This window comes from Aquarana catesbeiana, linkage group LG03 (assembly GCF_042186555.1).
Source record: "Aquarana catesbeiana isolate 2022-GZ linkage group LG03, ASM4218655v1, whole genome shotgun sequence".
Taxonomy (NCBI): Eukaryota; Metazoa; Chordata; class Amphibia; order Anura; family Ranidae; genus Aquarana; species Aquarana catesbeiana.
Window position 1 is genome coordinate 145,418,824 of NC_133326.1, and position 23,372 is coordinate 145,442,195.

The window sequence follows — 23,372 nt, forward strand, 5'->3', positions numbered from 1 at the left end:
TTTCAGAGGGAGTGTATCTCTATACATATTGGCCAAGCAGGTGTTCAGATGGGGAATGCCTGCTGGGAGCTTTACTGTCTAGAGCATGGAATCCAGCCTGATGGAGTTGTTGGTAAAGATAACACTGCTCCAGTAGATTCATCCTTTGGAACATTCTTCAATGAGACTGGAACAGGCAAACATGTTCCACGAGCAATATTTGTTGACCTTGAACCAACTGTAATTGGTAAGTAGCAGATATGTACTTGTGTATAAAGGCATGAGGAAATATAGAAGTTTATTTGGATATAAAAAATGATTTCTTTAATTTAGACCAGCTTTGGGTCCCCTCACTCAATATTAACATAACCTCAAAGGAAATAAACTGTAATGTGACAGTCAGATAATGCATATACTTGGCTTGCGCCCAGCTTCCTTTATCACTATCCTTCCAGTAGCATCTCGGGAAATGCTGAGTAGCACATTACAGGAATGTAATGTGGATTTTGTGAAGTGTGTGTGTGTGGTGTGTTTTGTTTTGATACAATAAAGCCCTTTTGCATCGAGTGGGAGTGCTGCCATTCATCTAATTTTTCTCATTATTTGTTTTGGTACAGGAAGAGAAGCCTTAAGCTAGTGGTTCTCAACTCCTGTCTTTAGGACCCACTAACAGGCCAGATTTTTGCAATCACTGAGCAGCAAATATCACCTGTAATGTATTTCAGTTACCTTGCAAACCTGGCCTGTTGGTGGGTAAGGATGAGCTCCGGCGTGTTTGCATGGCGCACGTGCCGAGCCCGCCAGGAAGACGGCGCAGCGCTAATCACAGGCAGGGAGACATTTCCCGATTTCTGCAGCCGCACATCGGGAAATGTCTCACTGCTTGTGATTAGCGCTGCCCCGTGCCGACTTCCTGGCGGGCTCGGCACGTGCGCCATGCGAACACGCCGGAGCTCATCCCTATTGGTGGGTCCTGAGTGCTGGAGTTGAGAACCGTTGACTTTTTTTTTTTTTTTTTTTTTTTTGTCAGGTCCACTTTAAAGGAATCCTTTATCTGCTTCCCACCTTTATGAAGATGCTAGATGCATCTCCTCTTATGAAGATTTCCAAATCCTTAAACATGTATGCAGCCATTATAGTTGCAACCTCTACCCGGCGTAAGTTTCAGGTCACTTCTCAAACATTTTTAAAGTATATCAAATGTTTAACCTTTCCAGGCATCTGGCATTTTCAGAAGTTGGCAATGGCAGCCTACATGTATCTTGGCACAGTTTTCCTTTAAGCCTCCAACTATTGCTAAATACATACAATTACCGGTAATGCCTTATAGAAACTTTCCTGCTGCCATGATACAGGTTTCTATAAGCCTCCTACACATAAGTTGGCTATAGGGCAATTTTTCTTCCTGCAACCAGTTTGAAAGAAAATTGGTAGATTCTGATTGTTTCGATGGGGGAATCGCTCCTGCAGGTGTGTTCTCCCGGCGGAGGGAGCAGTCCCTGTCATGAACAGTGATTGCTATAGCCGCAATGGCAACATTCGCATGAAAAATCAAAGGCTTGTTGATCGATCAGCCTGCCCATACGTAATTCAAATCTCGGCTGGTCGATGCTGAACCGACTGAGATTTGAACTGTCTATGGCCAGCTTTACAGCTCTTTATATGAGGGGGGGATCATTAACATAGAAGCTCTATAGAGCTTTCCTGGTGGAATAAAATGCAGTTCAGATAAGCATGCTTTGATCTTATAAAATGCCTGCTCTACCCCTACTTTACCTTGCTTCTATTGCTTTGCTTCATGTTTTTGCACTTTTTATTAGAAAAAAAGTTATAAAAGCAGTAGTAAACTCGGGGACAGCTCAATTTCAAACAGTATAGTCTAACTTACTATTTTTACTACTACTTTGAAAGACCTGCCGTTTAGGAGCTATGACTCTCTTCTGTCCATGATGTCACTTGACATGCACATTGTAAATCCCATTGACAGCACAATCTGAGTGTGCCTTCTCTCTGTACATCAATGTGACAGCTTTACATCCTTCTGTTTCCTCAGCACAACTGAAATCCCGCAAGGGTTTTAAGAATTACAATTACTTGGTCTACATTCACTGTGCATGTGTGAGATTCCTGCAATTACATTTGAGAAAGGGCAGGAGGAAGTTTCCACAAAAATGAAGCAGGCATTGGTCAGAACGGACCGAAATAAGCTGCAGAAATGGAGGCATTATAGCTTATTGCTGTTTATAATTTGGCATTATGCTTGCTGAGGATCTTTTAAAGTTTACTACTGCTTTAAAATGTAAACCTTTACTTGGCTGTCCTTAAAGTAACTTTGCCATGAGGAAAGTATAGGGCTGCAATTGCTTTCCTCCTTTTTGGAAATGCTAGTTACGTGGCTGTCCAAATTCAATAGTTGAATCAGACATGCCACAAGCATGCTGTAAATAAAGTCTGCATTCCAGATCTCCTACATGTGTTCAAGTAAGACTGATAAAGCATTGAAACCAAAACAGCATGAAAGCCAGTCAAAACCATTTTAAAAGCCAATCTCATGAAGACCCTGTGACCCAGATTCAGCCGACAGTGGACTTAAGTCTGCTGTCGGCTGGTTCAGGCTCTAATGTTGGGATCAACCCAAATGGCCTAGCTTTTGTTGAAGCCAGTTTTGCAAGCAGCCCTGTGAGTATTCTTTTCCCTAGATTAATTCCCTGGTCCATTAAGGTGGCCATCCCAATTGTGTGGACAGCTTTTGGATGTCCAGTGGTGGTGTCCCTCACTGAGGGGCAATACTCCCTTGCCTCAAGTCTTGAAGGCAAGAAGTGGTAACCTCTCCTGAATGCTTTTAACTTGACATATAATCCACGTTTTAAAACATCTGTTTAGCCACATTTGCATTTAGAAGCGTTTGAAAACTTTCATTTTTGGCTAAAAAAAAGCCTGTAAACGCGAGTTACTGCGTTTGGTGCTTGAAACGCCTCTAAACTCAGCGTCTGAACTTCTTCTTTTTTTTTTTTTTTTTTTTTTTTTTTTTTTTTTTTTTTTCTCTCATCACCGGTAACTGGATTCCACTTGAAGTGGCCACAGGGTCAGTACAACTCAATTTTGTTGCTGTAGTCTGATTGGAGTTCTAGTAAGTGAATACTCCCTCTCTCAAAGAATGCCAAGTACTCTTTATGTGGCAGTGTACCGTCTATGCCAAATGGCAGGGGTCCCCATACTGATGTAGCCAAGAAAATTAAATTCTTTACCCCATCCCTTTCTGTTAGGCTCTGTTATTCCCATCAGCTGGTTAAGCAGTGTGTAAATGTGCTTTTACTATACAAAGATACTGTACATACAAAACTATTACAACATTAGGAATACAAGACTGGTATCTATCAAGCAAACAGCCTATAGACTGTAACCGTAGAAATGCACTTAAAAGTTACTTGGTTTCAGTTAGTGTTCATGATCTCCATTGCTCCTGTAGATCGGGCACCGTCTTGTTCGCTGATTACAGACTCAAGTGTCCTTTGGTGTTAAACCATGTTGAGTGGGCTGTACTAGCAGTCTCTACTGCTCCCCTTTTTATTAGGGCTTTTGTTTACCGTGGCTACAAATTTGTTTTCCATAACAGCCATTCTTTCAGTTTTTGGGACCCTCTTTTACCTGTTTACTATAGCCATAGAGACAATAGCCTATTCAAACTGTAAATTGAATACAACAATGGTATCTACATTCCCATTGTATCAAACAGCATTTGTTTTTGAGAAATATTTAGTCAAGCCAAAACCTGACAGCTGATTTCTATGACCAACTACTATTGTAATATTGTCCCATGTAATGTTATGTCTGATTAATATAAAAAAAATCATATTTTAACAAACTCCACACAGAAGGCTATGAAGCTGACTAACTTACCAGGATGAGATGTGGGTGCAGCAAATCTTGTGGTGTGGGGTTTTTTTTTTTTTTTTTTTTTTTTTTTTTTGAGGCAGCCAAAGTCATATTTTTAAAGCCAGGTCCTAAATGTTGGCAATTGCAACCTAATGAGTTGTCTGGAAGATGAAGGATGTAGTGGCTAGGCCAGCAGCTGTCTTCACTTACACTTTTGCAAGGTGAAGCTTGATCCGAGCCTCTGCCCCACTTGGACCTAGGGATGTGTGGGTTTTTGTATTCGTTTTTGCTAGGCCTCACTTTAGCTAGGTCCATTGCAGCTTCTTATTTGTTTAAGCAATAAAAACAGTCAAAGATTTGGGGGGGGGGTTAAAAGGCAGCAGAACAGTCAAAGATTAAAAAGTAGATGACCTTTCCAAAGTCTTTATAAACTTTTTTTTTTTTTTTTTTTTAATTTTTAGGTGAGATCAAAAATGGAATATATCGTACTCTCTTTCATCCTGAACAGCTCATTAGTGGCAAGGAAGATGCAGCAAATAATTATGCCCGCGGTCACTATACTGTTGGAAAGGAGATAATTGATTCAGTTTTGGACAAAATGCGTAAAATGGTAAGTTTGGTTTTAATGCTGAAATGTCTGAACATAGACATAGAACACAAGTCGGATTTTCTAAAGGAAAATGTTTGCTGGGAGCTTGTTTGAAATTCCCACCGTGTGTAGGCTCCATCGGAATTTCCGTCACACAAAATTTGAGATCTGGATCTCAAATTTTCCGACAACAAAATCCGTTCTCGTAGATTCCAATCGCGTGTACACAATTCCGACACAAAGTTCCACGCATACTCGGAAACAAGCAGAGGAGCCGCACTGGCTATTGAACTTCATTTTTCTCAGTTGTTGTACGTCACTGCGTTCTTGACATTCTGAATTTCCAACAAGATTTGTGTGTATGCAAGACAAGTTTGAGCCAACATCCGTCAGAAAAAAAAAACATGGATTTTGTTGTCGGAATGTGCGATCGTGTGTACAGGGCATTAGTGTTGAAGGACTGTGGAAATGATGGTCCCAGCATATCGCTGTAAAAAAACTGCAAGGCCCTGTGTTACTGGGGTATATGGAGGGTTTTAAGTGCAAAAGCTTGTAGTTATAGTATGTATAATTTTCTTCCTACTGGTAGTTGGTATGATTTGTGCATTCGCCCTTTAAAAGAACATGAGGCTTGCAGGGCAAATATAATGATCAATCACTTTAAGACTGGCATTAACTTGACTCCTACAGTAAGAGGTAGGGGGCCAGGTCCAGCAAGGGTGCAAACTAATGATTCCCACAATACGGAAGGTGGAGGCATAGTTTCCTATCTGCTAATACAAGGCACCCAATTTGCTAGCTATCTTTGCTGGATTCAGCTATGACTTACCTGGGTGCTGCTGTTGAGAGTTTGAGAATCCAGCTCCTTTCTCAGTACATATGGTATCCCTACTTTAATATAGCGCATGTCTGGTATTAATACTAGGGATTTCTTGTAATAAACAAAGGCATCTACTGAACTCAAATTGTTTGGGAGCTTCTGCCACTTTGCCTGTCTGTTTGTCATTCTCCCTTATGATGCTCCACAATGTGTGGATTTCTCATCACTTCCGTTCCAGCCACTTCAATGCTGCCTTAGCCCTCATTAGTGCAACTATTGTGCCACTCCTACCCTCAACTTGTTCACCTTCCTGGTCACACGGCTCATCTTAACCCTAGCTGTCCACACATCTACCTTCCATGCAGTAATTCCACACCGATCTTCCTGCTCTTCTCTCCTGTTGACTTCAACCCATCTTTGTCTGCTCTCCCTTCATAAATATTCACTGCACACAGCCCTGCAGGCTCTGGTCATTCCACACGCAAATCTGTTGGATAGCCTTTCTATCCCAGTTTACTTTTAACGGTCTTGTTCCTGTAATGCAGCCAACATTCTCTTCACTCTTTTTTTTTTTTTTTTTTTTTTTTTTTTTTTTTTTTTTTTTTTTTGCTCCACTCTTCAAAAACTCATACTATTGCTACCCAGACCCCCACCTATTCACTCTTTTCTTATTCTGAATACTGGGTTCATACTGCTGCGGTTTTAGGTGTGCTCCCTCTGAATTCTATTAAACCATACCTTTCATGAAGGCACATCAAAGTACTGCATCTTTGATGTGGTTTCAGAAAATGCACAGGCCAATAAAAAAAATATATATTATATTAATTTTTGGGAGCACACAACTTGGTGGTGTTCCCTTAAAGTATGTTCTACAGCCCAGGGCCTGTGCTGTGTAATTTGTCCCTCCTGTATCTGAAATGCCTGGTTCTGCCCTCCCCTTTGTAAACTGACCATGGTTTATCATGGCTGCTGAGCTCTGACACCATGGTCCGTTTACATGCCTCTGTCATTTGCAGCTCTCCCCTTTCCCCTTCCCTGCCTGTCAGCTCATGAGTGGCACTCCTCACGTGCCTCCTTGGCTCTCTCCTGGCTGAGGTTGGCGGGAGTTCTTGGGGCCCCGCCTGCTGGAGCAGTCGGCCCAGGAGGGGAGAGCCAAGAGGTCATGGGAGTGCCGGGAGATGCTCTGAAAGAAGGTGGAAATCGACATCTTTTTATAAAACCTACTGTGCGGCACACGTCCTTAACAGAGGGGATGACATGATGGTACAACAGTGGCTTTACAACCACTGTAAACCACACATACAATCACACTGGGGTTTTTAAACTGTGCGATGGTGTGGACCCACTAGAAGGCTAGGTTTACAACTTTGCATGTCAGGACTGTGCACAAAATTGTGCTTACTGATGCACACAAAAATGCCTCTGCAATGGCTAATGCACACAATTCTAGAAAAAATTTTAAATAAGGGTTTGTTCACACATGCTTTGGTCTTTTGAAGAGCAATTGGCATTTGGACTTTTTTTTTTCAGGGAACATTTGAGAATGTAAGGAAGCATTGTATCGCTTCAACCCCACACTAGCATATGCATTGCATGCAGTTGCTGGATGCTTGCAGAGCAACATTTACTTGAACGGGTTGCGTTCGACATGGGGTAAAAGTCATGCCACGGCTGTGAAGCAAAGCATCATGGCCATAGCATGTGTACATCCCTAGACACTTACTCTGCAGCTAAAGGGGGTAGCCGTTGCAGGAACCCGGGGATGCAACATTGTCCCCCTCCCAGCCATCATAACTTAACCATGTTCAGCTTTTAGCTATGCACTCTGCAGGTCACAATCCCCCTGAATAGCCCTTATTTTCAACTTCAAAAGTTGAGAGGTATGTTGGTACTATTTCAGTGCATGTCACAAATCTAACATGCATTACAAACCTTGCACCACTATTGGCTCCATCTGGGGGAGGGGGGTTGGGTGCAGTTGGCCATGTTAGTCCTGCGTGCTGGATGACCTGGGACTGCACTAAACAGGAGGGGGAGGACAGAAGGAGAAACCAAAATACATAAATTGTATTGGCCTGTTAATCCACAATAACAGAACAGAAAATTTGATTCTAGACGCACAGAATATGTACACTTGATAGGAGCACAGAGAAAAATATCCATATTCTATATATTCTTTGAAGGGTGTGTGTGCCTGATCTGCCAGTTCATCAAACTGTCTAGTGTTTGAGTATCCTAAAGTCGTTACTATGGTACCTAACAAGTGTTTAATTTATATTTTATTATGTTTGCAGAGTGAGCAGTGCTCTGGCCTTCAAGGATTTCTAATTTTCCACAGCTTTGGAGGTGGTACAGGTTCTGGCTTCTCTTCCCTGTTGATGGAGCGTCTTTCAGTCGATTATGGAAAAAAATCAAAGCTGGAATTCTCGATTTATCCTGCTCCACAAGTCTCTACTGCAGTGGTAGAACCATATAATTCTATTCTGACAACCCACACAACTCTGGAGCATTCGGACTGTGCCTTTATGGTAGACAATGAAGCCATCTATGATATTTGCAACCGAAATTTGAACATTGAACGTCCTTCATATACCAACCTAAATCGACTGATAGGACAAATTGTTTCTTCCATTACAGCCTCCTTGAGGTTTGATGGGGCATTAAATGTGGATTTGACTGAGTTCCAGACTAATTTGGTGCCTTATCCTCGCATCCACTTCCCACTGGTCACATATTCACCCATAATATCAGCAGAGAAGGCTTACCATGAGCAATTGTCGGTGCCAGAGATCACCAATGCTTGCTTTGAATATACAAATCAGATGGTGAAATGTGATCCTCGACGTGGTAAATACATGGCTTGCTGTCTGTTGTATAGAGGTGATGTGGTGCCAAAAGATGTCAATGCTGCAATAGCTGCAATTAAAACCAGGAGGTCTATACAGTTTGTAGACTGGTGTCCTACTGGATTTAAAGTGGGAATAAACTACCAGCCTCCTACTGTAGTTCCGGGAGGAGACCTGGCCAAAGTCCAACGGGCTGTCTGTATGCTAAGTAATACTACAGCTATTGCAGAGGCCTGGGCAAGGCTAGATCACAAATTTGATCTCATGTATTCTAAGAGGGCATTTGTACACTGGTATGTGGGAGAGGGCATGGAGGAAGGAGAGTTCTCTGAAGCAAGGGAGGATATGGCTGCTCTAGAAAAAGATTATGAAGAAGTGGGAACCGACTCTGTTAAAGAGGAGGAAGATGATGATGAATACTGAAACTGTCGGTTAACTAGAGTCAAAAAATGGCTTTGTTAAAGAACTGATTTTGAGGCATTGGAATGCCCATTTCACAATTTCAGTGTGTAAAATAAAGAAGTAACATGTTTGACTTGGGCAAAAATGTTACACTATTGCCTGGTTTCTGATAATTTAATAAATCTGACTTTGGTTTCAAATATCTGCAGACTGTTTTATGGAGGGTTTAATTTGTAAAAAAACATCATTCTGAAAGGTACACTTGTGATAGTCTATATTTAAAGCCTACATGCAGAGAACAGCTACATATAGTATGTTAGCAGACTGTCCAATAGACCTGAAGGCATTTAATTATGGAAATGCTCTTCTATGCTGCCTATTCCTTGGCTTTTTGTCCAGCAGAGGGTGCAATAAAAGGCCTGCAAACTTTCAATGTAAGCTTTTAGCTTAATGTTAAAGCCTCATGCACACTGGATGTTATTAAAAATGCCAGTAGCATTGCTGCATGGGGAAAAAAAAACAAAAAAAAAAAAACTTGAGTTTTTGCATTAGTGTTTTTGGCAAAAAAATGTAAACTATGGGACCAGAAAAAATGCTCAAATGCTGGTTTAGCCCTGCCAAAAAATGCTGACAGCCTATGTGTGCATGGGCACATAGGATAACATGCTGGGGAGTTCACTGGCTGTAGGAAAAGCCAAAAAAACTGCTGTAAAAATGTCCAGTGTGCATGAGGCCTAATTGTGTACTTTCTGTTTAAACTTAAATTATTTAAGTTAATGCCATCGATAGAACAGCTTTGTGCTCATTAAAGCTAAAACCAAAGTGAGGCTATTGCAAGTAATGGAAATGTTGGACAGTTGGCATATTAAATGTTGTTATTGGAAGAATTCTGACCCACAGACAACTGAACTGGATTTTCATACGCTTTCAGTCCTGGTGATGGCTGCACCAGACAAATGGGGTGCGTCTCCAAAAGTGGGTACACAGACAGCAAAAAATTGACATGGATTCTAAACCCTCACTCTATCAAATTACAAACAAGTGGCTTTTAGGTGCACTTTAATGCTTTTGGTGTGGGGTGGTGTGTGTGGGGGTTTTTTTTTTTTTTTTTTTTCCTATTTTCATTACTTTCTAACCTTGGCTAGCAGAGTTAGAATGCTGGTTTATAGTTGAGCTGTTAATGTCCCACTGGGGTTGCTGTCCATGTCTGAAATGCCCTCTTCCTAGCACAGTTATAGAGGGCTTGGAGTCTGTCAGTGCTGTGTATGTTAGCGGTTCCCATTCAGGGCTTCCGCTGCCATTTGTGGTGCTGCAAGATGGTTCTGGAAAACAAAATTGGCACATGAATGTAATGCTACAAATTACAGGTCACAATATTTCACAAAATTAGAGCACAAATGCCATGAATTTCTCTGCACTACCAGACAGTATTTCTGGAAGCTACTGTCCCTTGTAGAGATTCTGGTTCATGTCTAGCTACCAAATGTTATACACAGATTTACACTGTTCATCTTTGCTTTGTCTTCAGTCAACTATAGCAAGTGTGTGTGTGTGTGTTGCAAGTTTTAACCATTGTAATTGTTTAGCTGTTGTCTTTTGGTCCACTGTAAAAGAGCGTGTATTGAGGATTTTCTGTTCTGAAAATGCTACTTTTTTTTTTTTTTTTTTCTTTTTCTTTTTATTGTGGGAGTGTACAACCTGACCCTTTCTTGCATCTTGGACTCTCTCTTGATCACTTGTCTTGGGATTTGCACACCTGATGTGACAATGTTCTATGTTAGGAATATGAAAGACCTAATAATAATAATCCCAGGCCTCGCCTATAAAACACCACTGTGGACTGCACTGCAACATATTCCTGCTTTGAGCTTGGCCTAAAATACATTGCTTTTCAAGGGCATCCAAAGCTAGTATTCACCTATGGTGCAGTCCAATTTTAGCAACAGATTTTCTAGGGTGGAATTTTCTTCATCTGAAGAAGTTTAAGCATATTCCTTAGCAGTGTGAAAGCCCTTTGTATAGCACAAAACCGAATTTGTTTTAGATTGACCACTGATCTAACCCTCAATAGTCTATTTGCCTAGCCCTACTACACCGCGCACACACTAATGTGTGGTTTTCAACTGTTAGCACTCCAAAGGGGGATACTTGCAGGTTTTTAGGGTTTGCATACACTTTAAAATACACCAATGCTAAAAACAGACTTTTTGAAATATTTGTTATATATTAATTTTTATATACATATATTTATTAATATATTAAATTTCTTGTCTGAAATAAAGTGTGCAGCAGGTGCAGTCTAAACACATTATTTGTATCCTCCTACAAACTAGTATGTGACTTGAAACTAATACATACACTCCTAACAGGCTTTACAGTTATGCTCACTCCCCAGGTCCCCTTGCCACACCCTATCAGTGATTTTATAGACAGATCCTTGACCATACATGTGGTACCTTACCTAAGTTTACCAAGATCTGGTCAGGGGAGATGGGGGATAGACATATCTGAGGGCTGGCACAACAAAGCCTTTCTATTCACTCATCTATTTCAAGCTATGCTCAGGGGAAGAAATGACAAGGTGGTATTAAGTCCCAACTAATAAGCTCATGTTTCCCTCTGCCACAGATGTCTGCTGGAGATGTCACTCAGAGAGGCACCTACCTCCATACTTGGTGGGAGTGAGTGCATAGGCATTTGCCCATTCTGGTCAGATTTTACAAATATTCACCGAAATATAATAAGCCATTAACACCCCCCCCCCCCTTCTCTCCATTGCCCTTTTATCCTTACTCCTTAACTAATTCCAAATTTTTGGTACTATTCAGAATGGTTGAAAAATAATCAACTGATTCCAATTGTGTGAAGAATAGCTGGTTAAGGAGCAGGCCAAGAAGCCCCCCTTCCCTTCATGTAAATGAGTATGGGGTACATAGTTCTCATCCACCAAAAAAAATCTAAATCAAAGGTAAGCTTTGTACACATTAGTATTGTGTGTGGGGGTGTTTTTTTTTTTTTTTTTTTGTGTGTTCAGGCAAGCAGGGCTAAACAAAAAAAAGACCATCCCTGGTTTTTTTAAAAAAAAAAAACCAGGGATGGTGGTGGTTTGATTTTTATTAAAGCCTAGTACACACGGGTCGAATGTCAGGTGGCATCGGCCGGTTCAATAGAAACCGGCCAACGTGTACTAGAGCCAGTCTGACAGAAGCCAGCCATTGGCTGAAAGCGCTGATCGAAGTATTCTGACAGGGAGCGGGACCCCTGTCAGAATACAATAGAACAGCAGGGGAGATTGCTGTACCAATGTCAAATTGTTAGTACAGTGGCTCCTCCTGCGCTGTCTTTTTTTTTTGTTTAGCCCTGCTTGCACACGCACACACCTTCCCCATAATCATTTTCATGAGCGGGGCTGGAATATGGGGGTTCCAGATTCCAATAAATCACTACCTCCACAACCACTGAGCCAGGGTTGTGGGGAAGAGGCCCCTATCCCCATGTTGAGGGCATGTGGTCTGGTATGATTCAAGAGGGGGGAGGGGTGCTCACCAGTTCCCCTGTTTCTCCTTTTCCTTCTTGGCCTGTCAGGCTGCATGCTCAGTTAAGGGTCTGGATTTTGTGGGGGACCCTATGCCATATTCCCCCCCCCCCCCCCCCCCCCACACACAGAATTCAAATTGGTTGATCCTTTTTTTGGCTGATCTGAAAATTGGTAATTCATTACAAAATGAATAAACAAAGCGAATTAAAAAAATTAAATTAGTAACATCAATATTACCAGAATTAGTCAAGGCTTACCACTCTCATTAGCATGTATGATGGACTGATGGTTAAGTGTTTGGTGTTGATAGGGGCTTTTTAAACCTGGCATTTGTCTTTGAAAACCTATGTCATTACATCGTTTAGAAAATCCACCTTTAAATCCATGGAAAGTGTCTTCTGTCAATAATCTAGAAGGAAAATAAATTCTAAAAACAGGAAAGCTAAAATTGTTGAGTCTGGTCCAAATGATCAAAAAAAAAAAAAAACAAACATCCAAGGATTTTATATGGAGAGACTGTACAGTATAAAAGGAAAGATGTGCAATTTCCCCTTAAGAACAGGTTTGCCGTCCAAAAATTGCTTGCCGCGCTAAGCATCTGATCATTTAATCTATTTTTCTTGTGTATTGATCCACGCAGATGAAAAAGCCCACAATTTGTTAATGTTCCCTTAAGAATTTTGATGTTTTTCAAAAGCCATATTATTTAGACTGATTCAAGCAACAAACGGGCTGCCTCTTGGATACTTCAGGCTGCAGCTGACAACTGATGGCCATCATTAGATTTCTACCACACACTTGTAGATTCTTTATGGGAGTTTACGGAGAATGCAGAAGGTTTAGCTCCCTACAGAGCCTGCCTGCCACAATAGGACTGGGTCATACCAAGAATTGATTAGAAGGATAAAAACGAACCCATTCAATTCAAAATAAGGAAAAGATACAGTTCAACCCTTTTTTTTTCTTTTATATTATCTAGGACCAGTTATAGCAGGAGGATCTCTACTACCTCAGCCATGGTTTTTGTTTAATCGTTGCTCAATATATATATATACACACACACACTGTATATGTAATTTTTTTTTTTTTTTTTTTTTTTACCTAACCACTTCAGCCCCCCGCCCATGCCATATTTTTTGTGAAACGGTGCTGCGTTACTTTAACTGACAATTGCACGGTTGTGCAACGCTGTACCCAAATAAAATTGATGTCCTTTTTTCCCCACAAATAGAGCTTTCTTTTGGTGGTATTTGATCAACTCTGCGGTTTAAATTTTTTGCGCTATAAAGAAAAAAAGACCGCAATTTTGAAAAAAACACAATATTTTTTATTTCCTGCTATAAGACACATCCAATGAAGAAAATTCGATTTAAAATTTTTTTTTTTTTTTTCTTCAGTTTAGACCAATTTATATTCTGCTACATATTTTTGGTAAAAAAAGATCCCAAAAAGCATATATTAATTGGTTTGCACAAAAGTTATAGCTACAAGCTATGGGATAGATTTATGGACTTTTTATTTATTTATTTATTGGTTCTACTAGTAATGGCGGCAATCAGCGATTTTTAGCGGGACTGCGACATTGCGGTGGACAAATCTGCCACTGATCTTTTTGGGGACCAGTGACACTAATACAGTGATCAGTGCTAAAGAAAAATGCACTGTCACTGTATAAATGACAGGGAAGGGGTTAACATCTGGGGCAATCAAAGGGTTAACTGTGTTCCCTGGGTGTGATTTCATACTGTGTGGGGGATGGACTGACTCGAGGAAGAGAGACATCTTTGTTCCTGATTAGCAGGAATCACAGATCTCTCTCTCCCTCACTGACAGTGTGCCTTGTTTACATAGGCAGACCGTCGTTCTGTCTCTCCAGTGAACGATCGTGGGTGGCTGGCTGATTGGCTCCCGCTGTGTCCAATGACAGCTGGAGCGTGTGCCCCAGAGCCGATGGAAGGAATCATGTACAGGTACGCAATTTTGCACTAAAGGGATGCCCTGCTGCAGTATATGTACATGGGGCAGTCCTTCAGCGGTTAAACTGAATATTAGTTTTGGGTAGGTGGATTCTTGCTGATAGGATGGATCACACATCAGCTTGCTTTATCTCTTGAGAAATCCATATCTCTGAACTTCTGATCAATCTGCCTGCTCTTGCATTAATAGGAGAGGTCCCATTGTAACTTTTCTACTTTTTTTTTTTTAATTAGGCCCCTTTCACACTGGGTATTCTGGGTAGCGCTGTTTTACCGCAGTATTCGGACGCTAGCGGTGCGGTTTTAACCCCCAGCTGGCGGCCGAAAAAGGGTTAAAACCCCTCGTCATGCGCGGCTATAGCCGCGGTATTACCACGGTATAGCCGCGCTGTCCCATTGATTTCAATGGGCAGGAGCGGTGAAGGAGGAGTGAATACACCGCTCCTTCACCGCTCCAAAGATGCAGCTTGCAGGAGATTTTTTCTTCTCCTGCCAGCTCACCGCTTCAGTGTGAAAGCCCTCGGGCTTTAACACTGAGCAAACAGCAGAGGCTGTTTAGGGGCGGTTTGCAGGTGCTATTTTTAGCGCAATAACGCCTGCAAACCGCCCCAGTGTGAAAGGGGTCTTACTGTACATTGTTGAGAAATGGGACTCTGCAGCTGAATTGATGAAGTCTGGTAGTTTCAGCAGATGGATCTATGTTAGGGGGTCCAACCCACCAGCATTCACCCATCTGTTCTTGGTGGGCAGACCCTTTAACATGAATAATGAATCACAAAGCAAATAGGATTTTCTAACCTGTAGTTATTTCCAACAACCATTTTTGGGACAGTACTTATATGTTTATTTTTGGTCCAAAAAGAATTTGTGGTCTTTAGAGGAGGTAAATGAAATGACTTCTCCAATTGATTTATTTTCTGTAGAAATTAAACAAAAATAAGTGGTAACATTATAATTAAAACAATAAGGTAAACATGTATGTTTCATTATCAGGTTTGAATTTCTAATGAGCAACATGGGCCTGTACATAGTTGCGCATGAACTGGAATGGCACAAACTTTTAAATAAGTGTATTCGGGACACGTTAGGAGTGGACAGCTGAGAAATCGCCTTTTCCCACAAGCAGATAGTGACTTAATAGGACCAATCAGGGTACATGAGCTGGAATGGTTCCGATCTTTAAAAGAGCATGTTCCTATTCAACTCTTCCCACCACCATTGTGCTTTATCAAAATTATCTACTTGTATGTCTTTGGACTGTCACAGGAAACCAAGGCATCGAAAGGAAACCCACATATGCACAATGGAGACTATGGGGTTGATTTACTAAAGGCAAATATACTGTGCAGTTTGCAAAGTGCACTTTGTAGGAGCAGTTGCTCCAGAGCTTAGTAAATAAGTAGAAGCTCTGCTGACTTTCATCGTCCAATCATGTGCAAGCAAAAAGCCTGTTTTGTTTTTTTTTTAATTTTCTTTCCACATGATTGGGTATTCTTTGCAAAGTGAAGCTTTATCTCGTTTAACTAAGCTCTGGAGCAACTGCATCTGCAGAGGGCAACTGCACTTTGCGAAGTGCACAGTCAATTTGCCTTTAGTAAATCAACCCCACTGTCTTTGAAATCAGAACCTCCAAGCTACAAAGCAACACATCTCCTCTATGTGTAATTGTTCCTCTGCAGAAGACTAGCAACTAATACCATCTTTTTAGGTCTTTTTAGAACATGGGGAGGGAAAGAGAGGTGCCAGGCCACCACTGGTGTAGTACAGTTTAATGTAACAAACACAAATGTACAGTTAAAATACACTCACAATGTGGTCTGTGTGACTGGCAGATATGAACAGGGTGAAGTCCCCCTGAGAGAGTCCAGGGAGAGCAAGGGCTGCTGGAGAACGGAGCTGCCTGGGAAAATGGTGCAGGGATCCTCACCATCCTATGAGCGGACGCCACGAAAAAAGGAGCTGTCAAGCTTAGTGTGGATGACCTGTCAACCCAGAAGCTGTGTGGCCAATCGGAAAGCATTTCAGAGACCAGCCACGCCTCCTTCCTCAGCCTATCTGGTCTCTAAACCTCCGAGAATTAATTACCAGTCACAGCTAACCCTTTCATGCCCCCCAGATTCAGTATTGGACGCCATTTCGCTGCTCATCATAAGAAAGCTCTCACGTTACTTCGGGTAACATGCATCCAATTTATACAAAACTCTCTAGCAGAAGGGGAAAGATTCAGGAAATGGTGTGTACAAGAAACATACTGGATATTTGAATTAAACCGTCTATCACCAGAACACAGGACTACAGGAAAATGGCCGCAAACAATGACTGTAGCACACTATATAAACACGCTTCCCTTGTCCCCCACTATCCCCTGATGATGTCACGTGACCGTGATGTAATGCGTAGGGCGTGAGTAGAGGCATTCCGGAAGTGACGCGATTGTGGAACGAGCTCGGAGCTCATGGATATAGGCCGTTACTCAGCTTTTGCATGTGAGTGCACTGTATGATGTTATGATTTTAATAAATTCATTCTAAGTTACTACAATACGAGAGCGCTCTTCTCCCTTTATATATACCCCTTTTAGAGGACATTAGAGGGAACCCCCTGGGAGAAAACAGAGACACAACATATGTGAGAGCGGATGATCGGAAACAACTATAGAGGACCCCAAGGGGTGACTACACGTCAGTACACTGTCCAAGGAACCATAGGCAATGCTGATTCAATAATTACCTGAGGTGTGAGACTAGAGAGCACGGAGGTGATGTGAGAGCAAGATTGTCACCTATATTATGAATAATCACCACTAAGGCTGTAGGCATATTGTGCACTACCTCACAAAAAGGACTTTTTATATAAGGACTTGTATCGATGGTCATGCACCATAATATTGTTGTTTAGATTTGTGTGTTAGGTGTCCAGCCTTGAGACACAAGTTATTACTTATGCACTAGGATCACTTTTATTACATATTTTGGATCATTATTTATATTGCATGTTTATACACCTATTTTCTATTGCTGCTGATTTAACACAGTGTGAAGAGTGTGGCGATCGCTGGATGACTAGAGGCATCACAGAGTGATTGCTTTTAGCCTTGAGGTTACACCCAGTAACGTTCAATTGGTTTATGCACTGAAGTCATTTTATATTTATATTTATTTTGATGGTTTTCTATTAGGAGTGATTAACTACCACAAGAGTTCATGTCTCATATTGGTTAAATTGAGTTAACTGTCAGCGCCTTACTATTCTCTAACAATTTATTTATCAATAGTCAAGATTAAGCTATTTACAAGCAAGCTTGCTATACATTTTTTAACCCACACAGCGTGGTAGCATGAGAGTAACACATAACAACTATCACCGGAAGGCCTCAATGAAGAGCTGGAGGTTAACACTATTTTATAACTCTGGCCCCTGTTTGGTTCCTTTGCTCTTTGCTATTTGCTTTCCTTTCCCCACCCCAATTTTACATAATTTTTATAGTTGCCCCCGTTCTCATTTATTTGTTTATTTTTTAAATAGAATTTAGTCACATAGGTTTTAATTTTCTTTCATGCTTGTTACCAAATGGAACACGATCATTAATGCACTTGTTTAATTCGTATTCAAAAAATCTCACTTGCCTTGTGTGCTGTTTGTTGCAAATATTTGGTCCCATTGAGTGTGATGCTGTAAGGATCTCAGCTTATTGAAGTTAGCTTTTTTGAAACATAGACTCCTTGTCACACCAACATGCCTCACTTTTCTGTAACTTACTGTATGGCAAATGTGATTGGACCATGATCACTATTACTCATGCTGTCTAATTTGCACATCTGTAATAAGCGCCATGTTATTTGAAATGGATAGATACAACAGAGCATTTTTCCTTATTGGGTCCTTCACCATCCATTCAATGAAATCATCCTGCAATACATTTAAGGACTCTGATGTGAAGGGGGGGGGGCTCTGGTGTTAAAAGGGGAACACTGATGTGACAGAGGGTCTCTGATGTGAAGAGGGAACTCAAATGTGAAAGAGTGGGCATCTGATGTGATGTGGGGGGCTTGTGATGTGGAGGGCGCCTATGATGAGAAAAAGGGGACATATTGTTTGATGTGATTGGGGGCTTCTGACATGAAAGGGGAATCTAATGTGATGATGTAAAGGGGGACTTCTCATTTGATGGAGGCTCAGATGTGAAGTTATTTCTTGGAGTGTGTTTTTTCATTCACTTAAATTATACAATTGTATTAATTCATTTATAAAAATTATTTTTTCAGCTCACAATTGTTTATAATATATGCAATGTGGCCCTCATACTGAAAAGTTTGGGGAAGTCTGCACTAGGAATATTTGATCACTATAGGCAACAACTCCACTTTTTTTCTCTCTCATCGTTTGTCCAGTTCTTTTAATGTTTTTATTCTGCATTATATGCTCCTATTTTGCTGCTCCCAGCAGCCTCATAAAAAAGGAAGGGAGCCTAAAGACCAGCAGAGGACCGATCATTTACTCACCATGCTCAAACTCCATTTTCCATAACTCTGTGGGTTCCTGGACATATCTAGAGAAGATATGTTCTTCAGCTTCCTTCCCACAGCAGCTCAAAAAAGGGGCCAAACTTTCTGAGGCAGATGTAGTAGGGCAAGTGATCTGTAGCCAGATGAGAGGTCTTCCACTGTCCGAGGCAGCATGAGAGCAGCTGGATAGGAGCCTAATAGTACACAGCTTCTCAGGGGGATGAGGAGCCCTTCTTCAACTACTACCAGAGTATTCTAGATCCAGCGGAGTGGCCCCTTGTCCTTTGGATTCCTCCAGCTGTTCGCTGTGTTACCATAGTTTACCTGGACTTTACAGAGAGGGTTCCTGTTTATGAGGATAATCACAAGTAGCTGTTTGTGTTCTGAATTGTTTTAGTGAAGTAGTGATTCTCAGCCAGGCTTCCTTTTGTTATAGAATGTCATAGAGACTATGCTATGCAGCCACATATTATCCTGATTGAGCCACAGAGCATGGCTGTGACAAGTGCATGTTTGTTCAATTTTCATAATCTGTTTTGTATTTTTTTGCAGTGCATGCATGCTATTTACTTTCCTGGACCTGTTATGCAGTGTTGCTTCTCAGAACATCTAAGAACACCTGGTGGCTCTGCCATCAAGGTCATGGCAGGTTCTGGTATTTTCTGTTATGGGCAGTTAACTGTCTCCTATTAGTGCTCCTGCATTGTCACCTTGTCACATGAACCCCTGTGGCCATAGCAAGTTTATAGCAATCATGCAGCACTGAGATGTGACAAAGAATGCAAAAAGAGGAAAAACAAGTATTTTATGGAAAAAAGTGACAATTGTTTCTGATAATCAGTACTTTAGCAAACTAAATGTTATCTAGTTAGGGTTTACATCCACACCATAAAAAAATTAAAATGTTAACAGTCTAAGGTAAAGGTAATAAATCATACTTCCAAAGGAATTGTATAAGATCATAGAGATAAAAAAAAAACTTAATTTAACCTTTTTTTTTTCCAGAAAATTAACACAGCTAAATAATTTCTGCTGTAGGGCTTGCTGCCATTTTGGCTTGCCTCTATACCCATCTATCATGAATGCAACAGGCACAGCAATTCAGCAAACAAACAAACTTACTTATTTATTCTTTGCTGAAAGAAAATGTTAATCACAACACAATCAGGATCTGTAACCTACCTTGGTCAAGAAAGTGTCTTTATTCAGATACTTAGGAAGGGAGCTTGTATTCTGCCATTCATTCACATCTGGTAGAGGATATTTGGTCATGAAAAGTATTGCTTTTTCCTGATTAATCTCAGAGACTCTGGACATCAGCCAAAGTGTTCTCTTATGATCTCTGATTTCATCTAGAAGTTTGGAAGGTGGCAAGTGGCTCACACCTGGGTTCTAAAGAAAAGATACACAATTGCGTGTTTATCATCAAATGTTCCACGTAACCATACATCTTATCGAAAACCTGAAGATGAAATATTGCCTGCACTATTTACTTTTTGCACATATATTTTTCTTCTATTGTTCTCTTGTTCTCCCCATTAAATGTTCTATTGCTCCTGAACCAAGCTAAATGTGGGTAAAAATGATACTATGATACTGAAAATATCCCTTTGTGATTTATGTTTTCTTAATTAAGTTGTAACAACATATCAGGGACCCACTTGTTATGCTGTTAGCATTTTGGAATTGCTGGCTGGCTTTGCTTTACCAGTCCCCCTTATTCTAGTAACAAGTATAGGTTATAAATCCATAATAGTCACCCCAGTGATTTCTAACAGATCTGTGAGAGATCACAGATTTGCAACTAGCAAAAACAGTGAAAGAATGGACAGGGCATCCAAAATGTAAATCTCTTTTAGATGGAGCTTAAGCTGAACAAATGGAGGGACTTTTTTTTATCAGACAGTTAACATTAGTGGTTATACTGTGCTGTGCAATTTCAATTTAACTTTTGAGTGCACTGCATAAATCTATGGATAAAGAAGAAACCCTGCTTAACATTCACACTCCGGATCATGGAGATGAGAATCCGATGATCATGACATCTAGAAAAATGAGACAAAGTGCCATGACGTAGATATCAAGAATGAAGTCAAGGACACCCAGTGACTTGGGGGGGGTACTGAATCTAAGGAAATCAATGATTAGGGACACATCATTTGAGGGTATCAAACCAGGGATATAAAATCTGTGACATCAAAGGAATAGAGGAATTATTTTCTGAAATATGTATGTATGTACAGTGCTGTGAAAAGGTATTTGCCTCTTTCCTGATTTTTAATTTTTTTTGCATATTTGTCACACTTAAATTATTTAGATCATCAAACAAATTTTAATATTACACAAAGATAACCTTAGATACAAAATGCAGTTTTTAAATGATGATTTAATTTATTGAAGGGTAACTCCACTTTCATTGGGGAAAAAAATAACAAATAAAGAAAAAATAATATAGGGTGTACAATTGCGATACAAGTCATATTGTAATTGAATGTTATTAAAAATGACCTTTCCTTTTCAATCTGCAGCCGCTGTTATTTTCTATAAATGCAAAGCAATATGGCTACATGGAGGTGTTCTGTACACAGAATGTGTACTGACCACTCCCCAGAAACATCATTTCCTGCTTGTGTGATTGACTCACCAATTTTCCTAGAAGTCTGCCTAAGATACAAGTCAGATTTCAGGCATCCCCTGCAACAAAAATGTCATTTTTAGTGAGATATTTCCAATGGGAACACTTCTAAAGTGATGCAGGTCCAGCAGCTTTCCTCATTAGTGCCCTGAAGCTGTCACAGCTGACTGATAATTATGAAACTCCTTCCATTAGACTCACTCAGCCCAGAGGCACAGACAAACACACATGGATTTCTTCAGAATAATAAAAGGTAGGAATCTGCAACAAAGGTTGTCATAATCCTTGCAATGTACCTAGATCATGCCGGAGCAAATGTTTTTTTCTCAACAAAAGCTGTCCAAACCTGCCTGGCCCTATGTGAAAAAGTAATTTTCACATTAATGAATTGCCCCCTAAACCTAATAACTGGTTGTGCCACCCTTGGCAAACAATGGTTTGCGATAACTGGCAATGAGCCTTTCACATTGCTGTGGAGGAATTTTCGCCCACTCTTCTTTGCAGAATTGTTTTAATTCAGCCACATTGGGGTTTTTTTTAGCATGAACGGCCTGTTTGAGGTCATGCCACATCATCTCAATTGGATTTAAGTCCAGACACTGACTAAGCCACTCCAAAGCCTTAATTTTGTTTTTTTGAGCTATTCAGAGGTGGACTTGCTGGTGTGTTTTGGGTCATTGTTCTGCTGCATAACCCAAGTGCGCTTGAGGTCATGAACTGATGTCCGGACATTCTTCTTCAGGATTTTCTGGTAGAGCGCAGAATTCATGGTTCCATTAATTATGCAAAGCAGCCCCAGACTATCACACTACCACCACCATGTTTGACTGTTGGTATGATGTTCTTTTTATGAAATGCTGTGTTAGTTTTACGCCAAATGTAACAGGACGCACACCTTCTAAAAAGTTCAACTTTTCTCTCATCAGTCCACAGAATATTTGCCCAAAAGTCTTGGGGATAATCAAGATGTTTTTTGGCAAATGTGAGACAAGACTTTCTGTTCTTTTTGGTCAGCAGTGGCTTTTGCCTTGGAACTTTCTCATGAATGCCATTTTTGCCCAGTCTCTTTCTTATTGTTAAATCATGAACACTGACCTTAACTGAGGCAAGTGAGGCCTGATTATTTTTTAGATGTTGTTCTCGGTTCTTATGACCTTCTGGGAGAGTCATTGTTGTGCTCTTGGAGTAATTTTGATAGGCTGGCCACTCCTGGGAAGGTTCACCAATGTTCCAAGTTTTCTCCATTTGTGAATAATGGCTCTTACCGGGGTGCGCTGGAGTCCCAAAGCCCTCGTGGCATGATGTGTTGCCTTTTGAGATCTATTAGTGTGCTTCACTTTGCCAGACATATTCTATTTAAGTGATTTCTTGATACAACAGTTCTGGCAGTAATCAGGTCTGGGTGTGGCAAGTTAAATTTAACTCCGCTTTCCAAAAAATGTGGTTAATCACAGTTCATTCATGATTTAGCAAGGAGGGGGCATTTACTTTTTAATATAGGGCCAGGCAGGTTTGGACAGTTTTTATCCCTTAATAAATTAAATCATCATTTAAAAACTGTATTTTGTATTTACTTGGGTTATCTTTGTCTAATATTAAAACTGGTTTGATTATCTGAATCATTTAAGTGTGACAAATATACAAAAAAATACAAAAAAAAATGATCAGGAAGGGGGCAAATACGTTTTCGCAGCACTGTATGTGTGTACACGTGCGGCAGGTAGCACAGAAAGCAAGGATAACTTGCCACAAATTTGTGGCAGTGTTGAATTGTAAGTCCGTTAACTTGCTGCACATTTTCATTGGCAAGTTGTACACTTGCAGAACACTTGCAGAGCACTTGAAGCACACGTTCTAGTTGACACTTTTCCAATTTGTAGCACATTTGCATGGCAAGTCTCTAGCAAGAGCAAATTTGGAGTGGTGAGTCAACAGCAAGAGCTCTGCAAGTCTACAGCATGAAAATTCAGCCACAGTGACCACTGTGGTGGGATGACTATTACAAAACATATTTGAACCAAAACTTGCAGCAGACTTGCAGAATGTTGGAAAGAAAGTTGATCTGGAGTCATGCAATGCTGACTTGATGCAATTGTGTAACAAACTTGTGAAACCTGGCAAGTCTAGCAATAGCTTAACAAGTCATTTTCAAACTTGCAGCACAATTGCTTGCTTTCTGGGGTAGTATGCAGCTATAATTTTCACA

The 23,372-nt window shown here is 40.6% G+C and overlaps 2 protein-coding genes across 4 annotated transcripts in view; one reads left to right on the forward strand and one right to left on the reverse strand.

Annotated features, from left to right (window-relative positions):
• On the forward strand, positions 1-9,454 carry LOC141131761 (tubulin alpha chain). Its single transcript, XM_073619412.1, has 3 exons — positions 1-226; positions 4,317-4,465; positions 7,559-9,454. The coding sequence occupies exons 1-3, from the start codon at positions 49-51 to the stop codon at positions 8,531-8,533; spliced, it is 1,302 nt and encodes a 433-aa protein (XP_073475513.1). The 5' UTR covers positions 1-48; the 3' UTR covers positions 8,534-9,454.
• The window catches only part of TSGA13 (testis specific 13), a 25,774-nt gene continuing 9,363 nt past the window's right edge, over positions 6,962-23,372 (reverse strand). The window contains exons 5-8 of one of the 3 annotated variants that reach the window (XM_073619409.1): positions 19,714-19,923; positions 14,825-14,943; positions 12,308-12,477; positions 6,962-9,834 (exon numbers count right to left, since the gene is read on the reverse strand). In XM_073619409.1, the coding sequence (XP_073475510.1) occupies positions 9,644-9,834; positions 12,308-12,477; positions 14,825-14,943; positions 19,714-19,923 (690 nt within the window). In that variant the 3' untranslated portion in view covers positions 6,962-9,643. The remainder of the gene's footprint in view (positions 9,835-12,307; positions 12,478-14,824; positions 14,944-19,713; positions 19,924-23,372) is intronic. The other 2 variants (XM_073619408.1, XM_073619411.1) reach the window with 2 other exon arrangements.